This window comes from Fusarium fujikuroi, chromosome FFUJ_chr01 (assembly GCF_900079805.1).
Source record: "Fusarium fujikuroi IMI 58289 draft genome, chromosome FFUJ_chr01".
Classification (NCBI taxonomy): Eukaryota; Fungi; Ascomycota; class Sordariomycetes; order Hypocreales; family Nectriaceae; genus Fusarium; species Fusarium fujikuroi.
Genome location: NC_036622.1, coordinates 4,791,160 through 4,810,371, shown reverse-complemented (window position 1 = coordinate 4,810,371; position 19,212 = coordinate 4,791,160). Strand labels below are relative to the sequence as shown.

At 50.7% G+C, this 19,212-nt stretch overlaps 6 protein-coding genes; 5 read left to right on the top strand and 1 right to left on the bottom strand.

Annotated features, from left to right (window-relative positions):
* Positions 1-239: 239 nt before the first annotated feature.
* Positions 240-3,150, top strand: FFUJ_00610 (related to PBP1-Pab1p interacting protein; the record flags this gene model as incomplete). XM_023573101.1 has 4 exons in its annotated part: positions 240-297; positions 350-716; positions 773-2,883; positions 2,945-3,150. 4 exons carry the CDS (start codon positions 240-242, stop codon positions 3,148-3,150), a joined length of 2,742 nt encoding a protein of 913 aa, XP_023425530.1.
* A 5,384-nt stretch (positions 3,151-8,534) lies between these two features.
* FFUJ_00611 (related to spore coat protein SP96 precursor) lies at positions 8,535-9,872 on the top strand (the record flags this gene model as incomplete). XM_023573100.1 has 2 exons in its annotated part: positions 8,535-9,403; positions 9,458-9,872. The coding sequence occupies 2 exons, from the start codon at positions 8,535-8,537 to the stop codon at positions 9,870-9,872; spliced, it is 1,284 nt and encodes a 427-aa protein (XP_023424882.1).
* Positions 9,873-11,291: 1,419 nt separating this feature from the next.
* On the top strand, positions 11,292-12,955 carry FFUJ_00612 (related to RNQ1-prion, epigenetic modifier of protein function; the record flags this gene model as incomplete). XM_023573099.1 has 3 exons in its annotated part: positions 11,292-11,630; positions 11,685-12,038; positions 12,092-12,955. The coding sequence occupies 3 exons, from the start codon at positions 11,292-11,294 to the stop codon at positions 12,953-12,955; spliced, it is 1,557 nt and encodes a 518-aa protein (XP_023424881.1).
* A 352-nt stretch (positions 12,956-13,307) lies between these two features.
* Positions 13,308-14,032, bottom strand: FFUJ_00613 (uncharacterized protein; the record flags this gene model as incomplete). XM_023573098.1 has 2 exons in its annotated part: positions 13,308-13,724; positions 13,781-14,032. The coding sequence occupies 2 exons, from the start codon at positions 14,030-14,032 to the stop codon at positions 13,308-13,310; spliced, it is 669 nt and encodes a 222-aa protein (XP_023424880.1).
* A 1,624-nt stretch (positions 14,033-15,656) lies between these two features.
* FFUJ_00614 (probable alpha-tubulin B) lies at positions 15,657-17,363 on the top strand (the record flags this gene model as incomplete). XM_023573096.1 has 7 exons in its annotated part: positions 15,657-15,681; positions 15,762-15,802; positions 15,856-15,882; positions 15,945-16,020; positions 16,075-16,605; positions 16,658-17,081; positions 17,138-17,363. 7 exons carry the CDS (start codon positions 15,657-15,659, stop codon positions 17,361-17,363), a joined length of 1,350 nt encoding a protein of 449 aa, XP_023424879.1.
* Positions 17,364-17,890: 527 nt separating this feature from the next.
* Positions 17,891-19,060, top strand: FFUJ_00615 (related to hydroxymethylglutaryl-CoA lyase; the record flags this gene model as incomplete). XM_023573085.1 has 2 exons in its annotated part: positions 17,891-18,151; positions 18,206-19,060. 2 exons carry the CDS (start codon positions 17,891-17,893, stop codon positions 19,058-19,060), a joined length of 1,116 nt encoding a protein of 371 aa, XP_023424878.1.
* Between the last annotated feature and the right edge of the window lie 152 nt (positions 19,061-19,212).

Below are 19,212 nucleotides of genomic sequence, written 5' to 3'. Positions count from 1 at the left end.
TCTTTCTCCCTGCCATTTGCGTCTGGGCAGAGAGACTTTATAGCGCTTGGAAGGCTAACATCTGCGTCTCTCCAGAATCACGAAGTCGCTTCCTGTCCTTCTGCGATCCCAAACGAAATATCCACAATCACCCCACATCTTCACTTGAGCCTCTTTCTGGTTACCTGGATGGTGGCCGAGCTTTGTTAAACTTGACTCTCTTTTTAAGAATTCACATAACGACTGGAGCGTTCCCGAATATGCCTGTTCCGAAGAAGGATGGAATAGCTGGTGGGGGGTCTGGGGGCAAACAGAATGGTTTGTTGTGCAGTCTTTTCGAGCAAGAACTATCTAATCCTGGGTGGTATAGGAGGTCGGGCTGCATTTCGAACCGACACTGCCATCTCCAAAAATCGATTCGGTAACGAGCGGGTTCTTCAACCTTGGGTCCCCGATTCGAACGATACCTTCAATGGCAGCCTTGAGAAGTCTAGCGGCAGCGGTAATTGGGATCAGTTCGCCGAGAATGAGAGGCTCTTTGGACTGAAAACCAATTACGATGAGAATTTCTACACTACCGCTATTGACAAGAACCACCCAGAATACAGAGAGAGGATAGCTGCGGCAGACAGGAAGGCGCGCGAAATTGAACGCAGCGCGCCCACTACTGCTCACGTGGCTGAGGAACGTATCATGGACTACGTCGGCGGAGATGATGGGGGTGATGAAGAGGACAAGTAGCTATCCCTTTCCTAACCATTTCTTCGTATGGCTAACCATGGTTCTCCTACAGATACAGCGGTGTTCGGCGTCAAGACTTCCCGCCTCTGTCTGCTGGGCGTGAGAACAAATACACTCCACCAGCCAAGCGGGCACCCGCGGCTCAATCTAGTGTCAAAGGTGCCCCTATTGACCCTGCAATCATTTCTTCCCAGATCAAAGCACCGCCCAAGAAACAAGCTCCGTCAGCCCCTGAAGAGTCCAAAGTTCAGTCCTCCGACGCTATCAAGAACGGATCAATGCCGAAAACCGAAGCGCAGAAAGCTCCGACAGAAGTCAAGGTCACAGAGCCCTCGATCAATGACTCCAAGCCTGCTAATGGAAAGGGGGCCGAGACTAAGTCAAGCGACACCGCCAAAGCTGCCCCAGCTCCTGGAAGTCAGGCTGCTCCTACTCCCAGTGCTACCTCCACAGTTGAACACGATGTGTTGAAGGAATTCAAGACATTTGCTAGCCAGCAAAGACAGAACGCCGAGAAGGCCAGAAGCAACAAAGCCAAGCAGGACAAAGAGGTCAAGTTAACAGAGTTAAAGAAGTTTGCCAACTCTTTCAAACTCTCAACCCCAGTCCCTACAGATTTAGTCTCCATCATAGCCAAAGACCCTCTCAAGCAACAAGAGATCCAGGCTAAGGCTATAAAAAATGCCGAAGAGGTGGCCAAGGCCAAGGCTACTGCCGTGACAAAGGATAAGGTTGCTCCATCAAAAGACTCCCAGGCTAAAACGTCTGGTCAAGGTGCCACGGCTGGTGCATCTGCTCCTCCCAGTGATACCCGAGCAGCCCGTGGTCCTGCTAGTGCTCAGCCTACGCCTGCAGCCGGGGGACAACCTCGCCATCCTGGTGCTCGCCAACAGTATGCTCAACAGCCCTATCTTGGGCAGCAGTATCGAAACAACCGTCCCCATGTACCTCCGCAACAACAAACTGGCACTCTGGCTCAGCGATTACGCAATGTTGAACAACAAAAATACTCCCAGCCTCCTGCAGCCCACCAGGGACACACTCCTAGTCAGGAAACCCGTGCTCCTCCAACAGGACCAGCTAGCGGTGTCGAAGCTGGCTATAACCGACGCCTCAGCGGCAACCCCAGCCATATAGGTGCAAAGCTGAACCCGAATAGCCACGAGTTTAGGCCCAGCCCGTTCGCGGCTGCCTTTAATCCCAATAGCCACGCCAGTGCAGCCTCGAGTCCTCGATCTGCTGCTAACAATGTCGATGCCTCAGCAAGCAGTGGTGTTTCCGACGGTCAGCTCATCCGCCGTAAGACAAAGGCCATTGATGTCAAGAAATGTTATATACTGTCTCATATCCAGACCTTGACACCCCCTCAAGGGAGAAACTGGGACGAAAACGCCGGCCTGCGCCCATCCTTCGATACACTACCTACTTGGCGGCAACTCCAAGACAATGAGAAGCCTGAGTCAACGATGCATTTGACTTACAAAGAATACTTCGAACGCCAGCCATTTGGCGGTCCTGCGTTGGCTACCCCGAACCCTCAGCATGTTGTCCCTCAGATTCCACACCAACATCAACTACCATTCCACCTCCAGCAGGGCGCGAACATGGCTCCAAGGGGCTCGCCTCATATGCCTCCTATGCAGATGCACACACCTCAGCATGGTCATGTTCCCCATCCGCCATATGGAAACGACGATCACCGCATGATGCACTCAAACTCAGCCCAGTCTTTTGCTTCACCCCGCCTCGGCAACGTGCCTGTAGCCTACAATTCTCCGCAAGTACCTTATAACCAGGCGGTATTCATGGGGCCCGGCACGCCTCAGATGAATCAGTTCCGCAATTTCTCTAATAATCATCAATACATGACTCCTCAGCAGGGTCAGATGGGTGGTCCGATGATGATGCCGCAACAGTTCATACCTGGACCTCAAGGAATGGTTCCTGGCCCGCAGATGATGTATCCTGGAGGACACCCGCAATTCATGCCCCCTTCTGGACCTCAGCCAGTCCCTGGTGTTAATGGCTATCCCAGCCCTGGTCGTCCCGCGGCGCCGATGATGGCGCATCAGGGGTCACAACAAGGCCAGCCCATGTATGGAATGAGCCCCAACGTGCAGTACAACCAGCCCGTTTTCAACCAAGGTCAGCAAGGCGGTCCAAGTAAGTCATACTGACACCCATCGCCATGCAGAGAATTAACAAGCGGCTAACGCCAGTGTAGTGAGGGGCGGGTATAGTAGCCCTGTGCCTCAACACTTTGGCACAAGTCCACAGCAGGGCCACCAGTATGGCGGGCAGCACCGAGGCGGCAATAACTATGGTAAAGGATATGGCGGCCAAGGAACGCACCAGACGCCCCAAGCTAACCACGCGGTGCCGGCCACCAGCCACCCTCGACCCTCAGAGGCTTCAGAAGAAGCCAAATAAAATCTGAAACTCAGCATTGGGTTTCCTCTTCGCCTTCGCATAAAATAAAGTGCAGTACTTAGCATGGCCTTTCTGGGCGGCAGCCTCACCGAGATTGACCTCAACGCACTTATCTCGGAGTCTGAGCTCTATCAAGACAACGGTGTGTGAATCATTGCATACGAGCTTCAATATTGGAATGACAGAGCTTAGATGAGAGGGGGCCTAAGCCTCGGATGGCCTTAGTATTTGGGCTAGCAAATACGTCATTGGGTTGATGGACGGTGCAACTCGGTGGATGGTGTCAGCTGTGGAAGAGATACAACGACATTGATATTGTCCATCTGCTATCACGTTGATTGGATGGCAATGGGGTTGGCAATGCTGTTTGGCTGTACTTTGGCAACAATGGAGAGATGGGGCGTCGGAGTGTCCGCCTCTGCTCTCCGTGCTTCCTCGAGCGGACAAGTATCGAGGAAGCGTAGTCGAACAGGCTAGGCCGGTAGCCTAGTAAACTTGGGTGCGGGAACACCAACACCAAACATCTGGACTGGCAACTCTCGAAACCTGAGGCGACCTGGGCGGTGGTAGGTGAGGGCTAGGGGTGGTTTTCTATCACCTAGGTGAGAGCGGAAGTTTAGTAGGGGAATGACTTGGTGCAAATCCGGTGGCAAAACCCAGAGCTAACTGCAATGCCACCATTGAGAGTGTTACGGTGGTTGCTGAGTATTATGCCTTCCAATATTTGACAGTATTTGCTAAGGATAGCGACAAGTGGGGCAGTTAAGGAATCAGAGTGGTCTGGTTGCGAGGAAAGGGGTGGAGCAGTCGAGTTGACAAGATCAAGCGAGGCGACGCAAAGGCATTCGTCCACCAACCATTGTCTTACCATCTACAATGCAGCACAAGTAGCCATATGGTAAAATGAGACAAAGGACTATGTCCATGTTGATTCCACCCGTACAAGCAGCTTTGAAGATGCATATGTGTCATGGTGACTATAGGTACATTTACACTCCAAGCTAGACATCAGCTTTTGTAGCGGGTTCCTTTGGCCAGCAGTGGAGCGACATCTCAATTGCATTGAGTCTTAGGTAGGTAAGGGCCGTTGCTATTGAACAATATATGCGATGGCAGCCCGTGCATGAGCTGACTACTTAGGTACATTGGTGGGTATGGGTATTGGCAATAGCAATCATAATGTTCCAATATCGTTAGTAGTTTATTAGTGGCTAAGACAACGTTTGATATGCATTCTCGTGGCAGCCCAGCGGGAAGGGAGGTCGATATCTTAAGAGGTACAAAGGTACTTGAGTTGGGGTCTTGCACCAGGTCATCCCATCGCCATGGAAGAATGGAAAGTGCGAACAGGTACCTACTAGCTTGAGTACCTGGAGTAGGTACTAACGTTAGGTAGGAGGCAGTGGAGAGTGAAGTCAGTACTTCCAATACCTCGGCTATTTACAGTTCATCAACATGATATTACAGTTCTCACATGCATACACGCGCGGCTGGGCTAGTGGGAACTCACGCCATTCGTCACCCTGGCGACTTTTCAAACACAGGAGGGGCATGTTAAAACAGGGGACGGGGCAAAGAACATGAACATGGATGAACATTTCCGGACAACGCCGATGTAAGGTACCTAGGTATGTAAACACCAAGATCAACGAGAGAAGGAAGGAACAATGCCGATCTAACACGGTTAACAGCCAATGGTTTTAACGTTAACATCTCGTGGTTGACTTTGCATAGGTAGGCTTGAGAGTGCAAAGAGGTTCTAGACTTACGTCCAGGTTGCTTTGACTTGGTACCCTACAGCAATACCTACCTATGATATAATGAAGTAATTACTAACACAGCTTGTGAGTGGCTTAGATCTATCTCACTGAGATGTGGAAATGGCTTATCAAATGGATAGCTTGGTCACTAGTGTACCTGTCAGGTTTTCTTGAGCTTCTTTCTCTTTATTTCCGCCTTCTATTTAGAGTTCGTCTTGATTATTCCAAACGCTATGGCCAGTGGCCAGTGACCAGTGACCGCAACGTTGCATTTCCATCCTCCCCTGTCTCAAGCACGGTTAAGGCGTCAAGGGAATTTATTTTAACAGTCCATTCAGCCGTTGGAGGCTTGGAAGTGGGACCCCCCAGCAGACGATCATCAGCAATAGACCCTGCCTTACCAGGGAAATATCAAATCGGCTCTCACCTGGTTGACAAGAAAATACTCGAATCGCTGGGAATGATCATGGATGGCCCATGGTTCAATATCGGGTTTTCGAGTCAAATCCCCGCAATTCATGTGAGCACAGCGCATATTCATGTGATGATGTGATGTGATGTCTTGGTGTACTTGAGACTACCTAGCTTAGGTGTGATTGATTGGGTTGGATTGGCAAGAAGAGCATCCAGTGTCAACAATATCCGCTGGTAACCTATACAGGGTAGATGCAGAACATCGAATTGCTTGACGGTTGGACTCTATTCACCTTGGGCAGATAACGCAATGGAACACTCATGATATTGAACACAATTCGAGGGGGGCTACACCGCTCTCGTTCTTTCAATACTCCCTGTCACATGGCATTATAAATTAATTGTTGTGTATATTGTACTCACTTGTCATTCAGTGTCTTAAAATGTCGTGTAGGTCAAGCATATTCGGCACTTCGAATAATGTCTCACGTGCTCTACCCAAAGAATTGTGGTTTTGGACCCTTGGAACCGGTTCACAAAATTAGAGATGAAAGGGGCCATTGCTATTGCAGAATTTCACGTGAAGTCATATCAGATTTGACTTGACCTGCTCGAATCGCGATAACCCAAGTTTCGGGTTTATTAGAACCTTTGACAGGTTCAAGTGGTTTTATTACGTGTATTTTCTTATGAATGTATCACGAGTATCCCCAATAGGCAAGTCATTAGTAGTAACTTGATCCTATTAACAATCGTCAATCTTAAGATGCATGATGTTATTCATTTGTTGCTTCAGTTAGAAGAAAGGCAAATTTCAGTGAAAGTATTATCGTTGCCCGATCTGGCTCCCCTGAAGCCATTGCAGATGGCGCGTTTCACTCAGGTACCAGCCCAATCAATGCATTTCTAGGCGGCGGGTGGCTTTGGAAGCGACAGGGTAGGCTTTAGAATATGATTGGCTGAGGCAACCCTACACCGTCACCTAGGCTTGCTTCATCCTTTGATCCTTGTTTGCCCTTTGACCAAAAAAGAAGTGCGGAACTCGGGCCTTTAACTAACGTGAAAGGTGAACCAATCCTTGCGATTTGATGACTTACACCCGTGACAGAGTATGCGTCTAATGTACATAGATGTGCTGAAAGGATGACATTCGTTCTATCTGAAGGCGAGACGGGTATTTCGGCGAAGATGGGCATAAAGAAGGATCGAAACAACGAAAACAACAGGGAACGGGATTATAGCAAGGCCAATATTGGGTGGCAACAAAGGCGAACAACAAACGGGCCGTGTCAGGTCTCACATCATGTAGCCCGGCGCATGGCAGGCAAACACGGCATAAGAGATCTACGAAGCAAGCAGCACATGCAAGAGTGCCAGTACTGAAGAGGAGGTTTGTGTTACGAGATGAAAAGCAGACGTTTGATTAGAGCATATGATGAATTCATAGAGAAAGCAAGAGATTTAGTAACAGAGAAAGGAGGAAAAGGGCTAGACCAACAACTCGTGTATCAGGTGTCGCTTCTCCCTTGTCCAGTAGATGTCTGTCTAAACGCTTAAGAGGCTTAGTTGGAGACTTTCTATTGAGTATCTAGCATGATAATCTAAGAGTCTGTGCTTGCAAGGGCATGTGGGGAAGAGATCGGTTTCAAATCCTTGGCCCGGCGCCTCTGTCCAGGGGTACCACTTTTCTTTTCGACATCAACGCTCTCTCCGATGTAGGTAGGTCGACAGAGAACAATGGCATGAGATCCATGTAACCAACGATGGCGATAGAAAGAAACAGAAATGACTTATGGGTATTGGGTATCAGAAGCACCATGACGTGACTAGCTATTTGAATAAGTAGGTAAGTAGGTAGGCACCCTAGTAGGCAGGAGAATCCTTTGCTTGCCATTAGGCGCCGGCTCTCAAGGGGGTCTCCAGACACATGCGACATAGACGCCCACAGTCGAGACGCTTCCACCACCAGTCGCTTGGCTCCCCGAAAACTGTTCCTGGTGAGTCAAGGGAATAACGTCGATCCTAAGGGACCCTCCCGCCTCTTGATGGCACTTACTTCCGGGCTGTGTAGTTGGGTGTGTTCATGCTCTGTGGAGTTGGAGGCCCTGGCTCTGCAAGCCTGCAAGGGGCAAAGACGAACAACGAGAGCGACTAATTCGCTGGACCTTTGCCGCGCTGCGATTCAGGACAGGGAATCAGGAGACGGTTGGTATGGATTAGTTAGTCAACTACTGTCAAGGGTCCGTCCGGTTATTGACTCTGCTCTGTGCTGTGTCTTGGCTTAGAGGCAGCCGAAACGAAACGACTGAAACATTCTGACCTGCCAGACCTGGTGGGTAGAGGAAAGTGGTTGTGATCGTACCGAGTACTACATAAGAGGGCCTCCCCAACCTCCAAAATACGCTTTCTTTCTGTTCATCTGCAGCAACGCTCAGGATTCTATCTCTAGACGGTCCCTTCTTGGCTTCTTTCTTCTTCACTTCTTCTTCTTTCTTCTTCTTCTTGACACTCCCTTGACGGGCTGGATACATTCCCTCACAATCAAGAAACTTCATCCTCACTTCTTCTACCCCAGTCTATCCTGTTTGTAACAGACACTGGAATCTTTTCCTGAACGACATCTTTCATCAACTCACCGACTGGACAACGTACAAGAACTCGGCCCTTGTGTCACCTGGAACCTACCTCCCGTCCGACGCCGCCGACCTGTTCGAGAAAACAAGATCGCTTAACCCATCTGTGCCCGCCACTGCTCGTCACTTCTGGTGTACAGTCACTGTTGTTTTCTCTCTCTTCCTTACAGTCACAAATATTCTTCACCTTGCTCGTGCTGGGATCTTATTGTCCCTCGTCACTTTCCTTACTTTACCAACGCTGTTGTCCCATTACCCACAATCCTTTGATTCGCTGTTCGACCACCGAACAATAACGACTGCAACAGAACCAGCACCCGTGGTTCACCATTCATTATCAGTTCACTTGAACAACGAGAAGCCCGAAAAATCTCAAAGGACAAGCCAGGCTCCGATATAAAAGCGCTTCAATCCTTTCAGAACTCTTTCATCCTGCAAGACTCACCACAAGGATTCACTCCAAGCAATCTCTGAGCAACACTCGACAACAACACAACCGTGTCAACATCAACTTCTTTTCGAGATACCCTCACACACAACTTCCGCTTTAACCACAACTTTTTTCAACTGCGACAAAATGCATTTCTCATCTGTCGCTGCGTGCCTCGGTCTGGCTGGTCTAGCCCAGGCACATATGGAGATGATTTACCCTCCCCCCTTCAAGTCAAAATCCAACCCCAATGCTGGTAGCGATGTCGACTACAGCATGACCGCCCCTCTCGATGCCAGCGGCGCCAACTTTCCTTGCAAGGGCTACCACTCCCTCTTTGGTACTAAGGAGGGTGCCTCGGTCGCAGACTGGGCAGCCGGCGGTTCCTACAACATGAGCATCACCGGCGGCGCTAACCACGGCGGTGGCAGTTGCCAGGCTTCCCTTTCCTACGACAAAGGAAAGTCTTGGAAGGTTATCCACTCTTACATCGGTAACTGCCCTGGTGCTGGTACCACCACCTTCGACTTCAAGGTCCCCAGCGACGCTCCATCCGGCGAGGCTATCTTCGCTTGGTCGTGGTTCAATCAGATCGGTAACCGTGAGATGTACATGAATTGCGCTGCCGTCACTATTGGTGGTGGTTCCGGCAAGCGAGCAGACGCCATGAGCAACCGTCCTGAGATGTTCGTTGCTAACGTCGGCAACGGCTGCACTACCGAGGAGTCGTCCGATCTCGAATTCCCCGATCCTGGTCCCGATGTGAGCAACGACTCTCAGAAAACTGCTGGCCCCAAGGGTACTTGTGGTAAGGCAGGATCTGGTAGTGGCTCTGGTTCTGGTTCTGGCTCCGGTGATGGTAGCAACGGTGCTGCTCCTAGCACTCCCGCTGACGGATCCGCTGGAGGCAACAACGGTGCTGCTCCAAGTGCTGTCCCTACTCAGACTCAACCTGCTGCTCAACCTTCATCCCCTGCCGCTCAGCCATCAGCCCCAGCTGCCGGCGCCCCTTCAGCGTATGTACCCTCCCCCTCTTCTATTGGTAATGCTCCTAACTCACAAATTCATAGTCCTGGTGGTGTTTTCGTCACTGTCTCTCAGCCTGCTGAGGCTACTGGTGCCCCTGCTCCTTCAGCTCCCGCCGCAACCAGCACTCTCTTGACCATGACCAAACCTGCCCCTGGAACTGGCGGTCAGCCTGTTCCTACCAGTGTTGGTAGCCCTGAGCCTGCTCCTACTACCCCCGCTGCTCCTGGCGCAGGTGACGGTGGCTCTGGCTCCGGTTCAGAAGAGACTGCTGGAGCTGCATGCAGTGATGAGGGTGCCTGGAATTGCATTGGCGGAACCAAGTACCAGCGTTGCGCTTCCGGTCGCTGGTCTGTCGTTCAATCTATGGCCGCTGGTACAACTTGCTCTGGCAATAAGAGCTCGGCGATGGCCTTTGGTTTCGGTCGTCGACTCGCCATTCGAGGTCGCCAGGTCTAAGGCTATCCTGAACTAGAGCTGAGCTGCAATTCGGAATGTCAAGAGGAAGGAGAGCAAAATAGAATAGCATACACTTTGCTTGACGTTCTGGAACAGTAGATGGAAGGATATGGGAGTTTTTATCTTCATGTACAATAACTGGAATAGGAATTAGACTCATGGATCTTTCAAAACACTTATTCCGACGTGAATGTGACTGTGAATTGTGCAACATAGCTCATCGCATGAAAGAGCTGATAAGAAAGTTATTGAAGCATACAGCTTGAAGTATTCGTTGTCAAGTACTTGGACTTATGGGATGGTGATTCCAGTATTCTATGTAAGTGTGGAGAGCAATGACCATAAAACACTAAGGCATGCTTTACTGCCTACCCTAGCCGAGCCTGGGTCAGCCAATGTGTGTGTTGGGGTTTGTATGGACTTCGTTGGATGGAAAGAGGCCGCCTACGACACGTAAACATAAGTAAGTGATCATTTGGAGCCCGCCCGCCCGGCCCGCTGCAGGCTAGAGACCACTTTTGGTGTGTTGTGTTGTTGCGAGAGGAGGGGCTGTGAAGCCGGTCTACCAGTGTAACTAGGTGCTAGGTAAAGCATACTTTTCATCATGATGCCAAAACAGCAACATGCACAGTGCGATATGAACTTGTGCGAAAGGTCGTGATTGGTTCGCTATATCATCAGACATTCTTCAAACACCAAGACTGGCCCTTATCAGACAGTATATATACAGTAATCATTAAGGGTAGGTTTTTGTCTGGAACCCAAGCCTAACCTGGGCTGCTGGCGGGGCTGTGCTTGGTCTCGTCAGAAGCCTATTGGAGTCTTTTTGGATGGTAAGATGAAGCAATTGAGAGATCAGGAGTACAGTACGAGTACATATCTGAGTGGGTTTTCCAGAGCCCGATAGTAGAAGTTATAGACCTGGCGCTCTATACAAAAATTGGTGTCATGGTAGAAGACACTGGACCGAGTTGTTGGAATTTGTGGGCTGGTTTAGTTTGATACTCACTTCTGTAGACCCTCGAGGGTAATGTAACAACCCAAAGTGGGCTTTCCTCTCGCTGAGGGCGTCTTCCCATCAATCAATCTTGGGCGGCGAAAGAGAGCCTGGAGCCCCTCCTCCAGCTTAGCCCAGTCAAGCCAAGCCTGCCTTATTGACCTCCACAGGGTTAGTTTAGAGGCGACACCATCTAAACCTCACCTCGTCTCTTGTCGTGTTCCCGCCTCTTGTATTTTACACCCTTCATGACTGCAGCCCTTGTAGCTCAGTGACGGACTTCCGTCTTCAACCACTCCTTCACCCTCGCCACGCCGCAATTTATTCATCCTCTGCCTACCTTATCTGCGACCCCTCCATTTGCGACATCTCCCCGCCTCGACCGCTACATACAATATCTTTACCTATACCGTATTTCGAACATGACGGGCCCTGCTTCTCCTCAGGCCGAAGGCCCCACGTTTGCTCCCCCCCCTCTGCCCGCGGGCTGGATTGCTCAATGGGATGGTACAAGCAAGAAGTATTATTATGTACAGCTATCGACCGGCGTTTCGCAGTGGGAGGTTCCTACAGAACCAGCCAAAACGGGAAATACTCCAGCTCCCCAGGGCGAACATCCTTACGGCGCTCCCAAGCGTTCGGAGCTCATCACGCATCCTGATGGATCGCAAACTGTGCGCCATGCAGATGGTACCATGGAACCAATTATGCCGGACGGCACCCGAGGTGTAGACGGTCCCTCTGGTGAACGGGGTCTTGGAGTATGTCGTCTTGGCATTTCTCGATAGTGTTGAATTGTGCTAACAGCCTCTCAGAGCATGGCTATGAACGCTTTGCTCGGCGGAAAGAACTCTGGTCATGGTGGTAGCAGCAGCGGTGGCCACAGCTCTAGTCCATTGGGCAATCTTGGAGGTCTTGCCAACCAGTTCCTTGGCGGTAGCCATGGTGGTAGTGGCGGCAGCAATGGGGGAAACAAGCCCTCAGGAGCAGGAAAGCTCGTTGGGCAACTGGCGTCGAGCTTTATGCACTCGGCTAGTCAGGAGAAGCCCCCTGCCCCCCAAAATTACCATGGCAATTCCAACCAGAGCTCAAGCCATCATCAGGGAGGCCTCGCCGGGCAGCTCATGGGTGGTGTCGCAACTATGTTTGGCGGCAAACACGGCAGCAGTGTATGTTCACAACATCAGTGTGCGCTGTTTGCGCAAGACTAACCGGGCGATAGGGACAAAACTCCAACTTTGGCTATAGCTCGGGGCAACAGCCGCAACAGCAGGGTGGTGGTGGTGGAACGTACTCCGGCGAGGCACCAACCTACAATCCTACGGGCTCAGCTCCTTCGGCGGCTTCAGCGCCCCCCGCAGCCGGTGTGCATTCCTATGGCTCTCCATCCCCGAACCAGCATCAACAGCATGGCTCGAACCAACAGTACGGCTCTCAACACCAACCTGGTCAGAATCAGACATACGGATCGCAGCAGCAGCCAGGTTCTCATCAGCCTTTTAACTCGCATCAGCAACAGCCCGGCGGAAACCAGCAGTATGGTCAGCAACACTCTGAGCCAGGCCAACAGTACAGCGCGCATCAGCAACAGCCGGGTCAGAATGGCCCTTATGGCAGTCATCAGCAGCAGCCTGGTTCGAACCAGCAGTACGGAGGTAACTCTTCTTTCGGTGGGAGCCCTCATGGTTCTTCGAACAACTCGTTCCCTCCTCCTCCGCCAGGAGGCCCTCCCCAACATGGACAAAATGCACAACAGGGACAGCAATACTTTCCTCCACCCCCTGGACAACAGCCACATCAGCCGTCTTCTGGTACAGGCTATCCTGATATTCAGGCGCACGGCGGCCACTTTGGCGGCCCGCCTGATCAACATGCTCAGCAGTCACAGGGCTATAGTGCACCACCGCCAAACTCAGGCAATCAGAACTTTCCCCCTCCACCACCAGGAGGCCCCCCCGGAGGATATAGCCCTTCTTATAACGCAGGCCAGGGGAACCAGCAGTCTTACGGTGGCCAGCCGCAATTCAACAGTGGCGCTCCTCCTGTGCCTCATGGTTCCCATCCTCAGTATGGAGGAGCTTACTGAGAGACTGCAATGAACCTGTACGGAACAATCGCAGTATTTATGACCCTCTTTTGAGCCATCGGCCATCTTATAGTTTTGGTATGAGATCGCAAGAATATTCCACACCGAAGAAATTTATAGCTCTCCTGTCACATCCGACACTTGGATGCTTGATATGAAAGTGTTTTTCGATGAAGATGTGTGTTGAAATGAGTATAGATATCGAAGCTCTCGAGGGGGCAAGGGAGGAGAGTGGCAGGAAGTTGGAGAAGTTACGAGCAATATGATTAACGTACATAGTAGAACGCATTCCACCAAGTCCCTTTTTTAGCATCTAGAGTCGAGAGCCCAATGGTGCCAACACCTCCGTTCATCAATTCTGTTTCTTGTTTGCGCCATCGGTTGTGACTGTAATAGTCTGTAACCTAGAGGCGATAGATCTGGACACAAACCAAGCCACCGCGCCGACGAGAACAAGATAACCAGCTGCTGGGACTAGAGAACGGGGGACGATACCATAAAGATAGGGGTCGAGGATGAGATCTACGTGTACAGGTGAAGGATCCTTCATGAGAGCCGCGTCGTTCGTAAAGTAGTCAGCAGATGACTTGATCTGGAGCAGAAGAACGGAAGCCTCGCGCTCCCTGCCTTCAGTTTGAGTTGACTCTTTTGTCAGTACAGCTTCTTGGTCTTGGCGAGAAAATGAGTAGTTGGCAAGTGATTGAATCAGCTCTGGTGTCTGCCACACGGTGTCCAGCTCGTATACAGCCAAGTTAAATACAGTGGGTTGCTGGCGGCGAAGACGAATTAGCTTGCTTTCTCTACGTAAATCTCATGTTGACTCACAATCGCAGCCCAGCATATACGAAATTCATATCGCTGGCCTTGGTTTAGTTTATCAAGAAGCACCCACGTTGCAACGCCGGAAGCGTAATCCTTTGGCTCAGAGGGAAACACGCGGCTGATATGAGTTCGAATATTTGGGGCGTCTGGTGTAAGGGTCGGTAGTCTGAGATCACCCAGTGAAGGCTTCTGTTGGGGAATAGGGAGTGATGGCGGGGCTGTGAAGATTGTCTTTTCAACATTGGCGATGGCCATGCTAAGAAGACACAGCAGGCCGCCTATGGCGTATATTACTTGAGCCCTCCCGAGAGACAGCATGTTGGTGTTGGGAGACCTGTGCTTGCCCTCTAACTGTTTGCGTTCATTTGTAACTCCTCCTTTCAGGCTGATACTTACATGTTGAGCTAGAAACAAAAGCACAGGTAAGGTGTTGCTCTAAAGCGTCACGTGCGATGCAGACCAACTGCCCCGCATAAGCTATCTAAAACTCCCGTCAATGTTACAGCACATAGTAATCTGCCATGGCATGATCTGTGATTCCATGTATACATTTCGCAAGTTCATATTGGCAGATGGAGGGATAATGACGTTGAATCGCGGTCGTGCATAGTACTAGTCGTCAAAGCTTGGCTTTGACACATCACAGACCATAATGAAGATCATCGACTGAGCTCGAGCCTCGTGGTGATAACGAACGGCAGTTGTGAGCTTTTCAAGTGACACCTGCGTATGTACCATAATAATCGGCTTGGATATCTAGTATCTAGGTCCTAAGTTGGATACCTACGAACGCAATGGAATTGCCCCTTATTAACCATGTCTTGTAATAGGAACTACCTCCTACAGGTAGTAGGCAAGTACCTAGGCTGCCGGTACTGAGCACAGGGCGAACGATAAGTAAGGTGGCTAACGAGAAGGGAGCTGTGGTTCCTGGCACGTATGTACTGGGGATAGCAACAGGGATGTAATGTAAACAAATGAACAGTGCCCGACAAGGATGGCTTCTGCAACTATCTTCCCGTGAAGAAAGAGAATACATACTGTGAAAAGAAAGAAAAAGGAACAAGAGTGATTGAATTGCTTATGATATTTTCTTTTGAGTTGAATTAGAGACTGTTCAAAGTTCAGATATGACACCTGGGATGGATGAGGTCAATTAGGTATAATTAACACAGGCGAAATGAACGCCTCAACAGCCCGAGATGAGATGTCGTTCGACAGTGGTAAGTAAATATGGATCCATCCATTGGGTCACCGTCCAAGAGAGACACCAATAACTCAACTTGAGTGTCCTGGCGTTGGCAGCCTGGTCCGTTAAATCCAGCCCCAGCCTCTACACGACGATTCCGTAATGCTGGACATAATAAATCCTCGAAGCTGCTAATATTGATGGAGCGGTGAAGCGAAGAACCATAACCACAGACACAGAAACGACCGAGTGGTAGGTGTCCAGACGGGAGGGTCCTTTGGGCAACCCCTGGGGCCCTGGCAGCTGGCCAACAGGCGCCGGCAGCGGAAAACGCCAACAGGGCGTTGCAGGACGCGCTTGCCCCTTTTCAGCCCAGGCACGCCTCGAAATCAAATCAAATCAACAAACCCATAGAAGGTCCAATCCAATCCCAGTGGAGGGCAGCAAAGACTCCCCTGTCTGCCAAATTTCCCCCACCTCACCTATTTTCTCCCATCCAGCCCACTCCACTCCGCTAACTTATCACCAAACCAAACATTCGCCCTCGCCTTGTCTCCTCTCTTCCCGTTGTAAAAGCCTTGTCTGGCCTGTCCTTTTTTGTCCTCCTCTTTTCTCGTGGTCCCTCTTCTCTGCTCTTGCATTGCATCGACTTCCTCCATCTCATACTTGTAAACACTATCGTCAGCAAACATGCGTGAGGTCATTAGCATCAACGGTAAGCTGTTCCTCCCTTTGACGTTGGGCTTTCACCGCATCTCTGTCTGCTCTGTTGCGATGCTAACTGAGCTGTTCTAGTTGGTCAGGCTGGTTGCCAAATCGCCAACTCCTGCTGGGAGGTGAGTTTTGTCAAGACTTTGTTTGTATCGATCCGTACTGATTGTTTTCTTAGCTTTACTGCCTCGAGCACGGTATCCAGGTACACACGATAACCCCTAAATTTGTCAACAAACACCATGACCAAATACTGACCAACTGCAGCCTGATGGTTACCTCACAGAGGAGCGAAAGTCCCAAGACCCCGATCAGGGTTTCAGCACTTTCTTCTCCGAGACTGGTATGGCTTAACCTAGGACTTGATGGTCGTGCTGCTGTTCTAACCCATTTCTAGGTCAGGGCAAGTATGTCCCCCGCGCCATCTACTGTGATTTGGAGCCCAATGTCGTCGACGAGGTCCGCACCGGTGCCTACCGCAACCTTTTCCACCCTGAGATGATGATCACTGGCAAGGAGGATGCCTCAAACAACTACGCCCGTGGTCACTACACCGTCGGAAAGGAGCTCATCGATGGCGTCCTCGACAAGATTCGCCGTGTTGCCGACAACTGTGTTGGCCTCCAGGGCTTCCTCGTGTTCCACTCTTTCGGTGGAGGTACTGGTTCTGGTTTTGGCGCTCTCCTGATGGAGCGTCTGTCGGTCGACTATGGCAAGAAGAGCAAGCTGGAGTTCTGTGTTTATCCCGCGCCCCAGACTGCCACATCCGTTGTCGAGCCATACAACTCTATCCTTACCACACACACCACCCTTGAGCACTCTGATTGCTCTTTCATGGTTGACAATGAGGCTATTTACGACATCTGCCGCCGAAACCTCGGTCTCGAGCGCCCTAACTACGAGAACCTCAACCGTCTCATTGCTCAGGGTATGTTATAGCTGTTGGGCTATGCAGTTGCCATTTGACTAACAACATGCAGTCGTCTCTTCTATTACTGCCTCTTTGCGATTCGATGGATCCCTGAACGTCGACTTGAACGAATTCCAGACCAACTTGGTTCCTTACCCCAGAATTCACTTCCCTCTGGTCGCCTACGCCCCGGTCATCTCCGCTGCTAAGGCTGCCCACGAAGCCAACTCCGTCCAAGAGATGACAATGTCTTGCTTCGAGCCTAACAACCAGATGGTCAAGTGTGACCCCCGTCACGGCAAGTACATGGCTACCTGCTTGCTGTACCGTGGTGACGTCGTTCCCAACGACGCCCATGCTGCTGTTGCCACACTGAAGACCAAGCGAACTATCCAGTTCGTCGATTGGTGCCCCACTGGTTTCAAGCTTGGTATCTGCTACCAGGCCCCCGAGAATGTGCCTAACGGTGACCTCGCCAAGGTCAGCCGCGCTGTGTAAGTCGATTCCTTGTCATATGACGAATGGAATGAATGAACTAACGCCAAAACAGCTGCATGCTCTCTAATACTACCGCCATCGCTGAGGCATGGTCTTCACTTTCTCTCAAGTTCGATCTCATGCACTCCAAGCGTGCCTTCGTCCACTGGTACGTCGGTGAAGGTATGGAGGAAGGCGAGTTCTCTGAGGCTCGTGAGGATCTTGCTGCCCTGGAGCGCGATTACGAGGAGGTCGCCACCGACTCCATGGGTGAGGAGGAGCTCGAGGCTGAGTACTAAGCGGTTACGTATGCGATTACTGGAATACCGACTTCTACCCAGTTTTAGCCTGTCAACGATCAAGAGGTGTATTTTCTTATTTTCACAAAGGTCAAGCCAAAACGAATTTTAATGTCAAAAGGAACCAAAATCTGTACATGGATTGGTTGCCTCTGCAGCTTCCATGTCTGAGCCGTTGGCATTATGTGAGGCAGTACTGTAGTTGCGAGTATTGTAGTTGTAATAATGCAAGATACCTCTCCTTACAACAAAATTACCCGTCAGCTATCGAAGCCCGCGAATGTCATGGATAAACAATGCGGGGAACAACGGGTTTAGAAAGCCGCCCCGGCCCTTTAACTGTAACTGTATCGGTACTGTACCGAAGCCCGAAGCTCGGCCCATGTTCTGGGGGGCCGATAGTACGCGGATTGTGTCCAATACTTAGACCTCCCATCAAGCTCGACACTTCAATACCTTCTACTTGGACGCATTTCAATCGAACGCACATCGACTCCTGTGTCGCCTGCTCACGAAAATTTTCAAGCATGAGTCTCTTGCGGTCCAGCGTCTGCAGAGCATGTCGCCGCTCGCAGCAAATTCGCTGGCATAGAGGCCTTGCGACGGCCAGCAATCAGTCATATGATAACCGGGTTAGGCTCGTCGAGGTTGGGCCTCGGGACGGCCTGCAGAATGAGAAGAAGGCAATCCCGTTGGAGACCAAGATTGAACTTATCGAACGATTGGCCCGAACTGGAGTTTCTACAATTGAAGCTGGATCCTTTGTTGCTCCAAAATGGGTGCCTCAGGTAGTGTTCTTGCTCCTCCGATGTCTACTCAGCAACCTGACACTTTTACGATAGATGAGCAACTCCAGCGAAATATTGCAGCACATCCTCGACGGAAAGGTTTCTTCTCCTGGCCCGATCTCATACTCCTTCCTAGCACCCAATGGCAAGGGCCTCAAATCTGCCGCCGATGTCCTCAGTGCGAATAGCGGAAAGTTCGCAACTCAACTAGAGCCAGCATCTGGAGCCGCGGCCGCCACCAAGCCAGCTGTTGAAGTCGCAGTCTTTGCTGCTGCCACCGAGAGCTTCACGCAGAAGAACCTCAATTGCGATATCAAGACATCGCTCGAACGCTTCAAGGAGGTGATTAGGGATTCCAAGGCTATTGGTCTCCGAGTGCGCGCCTACATTTCTGTAGTCCTAGGATGCCCATTCGAAGGGTTCGACGTTGATCCTCACAAAGTGGCCGAGATTGCTACCGACCTTTTGGAGGCTGGAGCGGATGAGATCTCACTCGGAGACACTACAGGAATGGGTACAGCACCTCGAACCGGAGCTCTCCTCCAATGCATGTCTGCAGCTGGTATTCGAACTGAGGACATTGCCATGCACTTCCACGATACATATGGCCAAGCTCTAGTGAACACAGCTGTATCCCTAGAGCACGGCATTCGGACGTTCGATAGCAGTGTTGGTGGTCTGGGGGGCTGTCCTTACAGCCCTGGCGCGACCGGTAACGTTTCAACAGAAAACATGGTTTACTTCATGGAGACTCTGGGTATGGACACTGGCATTAATCTGGATGCTATGTCCGACATTGGAGACTGGATCACAAAAGAGTTGGGTAAGGAAAATGGCAGCACCGTAGGCAAAGCAGTTCTTGGAGCTCGGACTCGAGCTATGCAAAGGAAAGCTAAAGAGGAAGCTTGAGCTTGTTGCTGTATTGTTATCGTTGAGTATAGTAAGAAAAGGCAATCAACTATCTACCTACCTATCTGGTTATTCAGAAATAACTCATGTCCCAAGTTTCCTTCTGTTAAGCTGACAGACTTAAAATGCCCTCGGGGGGCAAGAAAACAGCA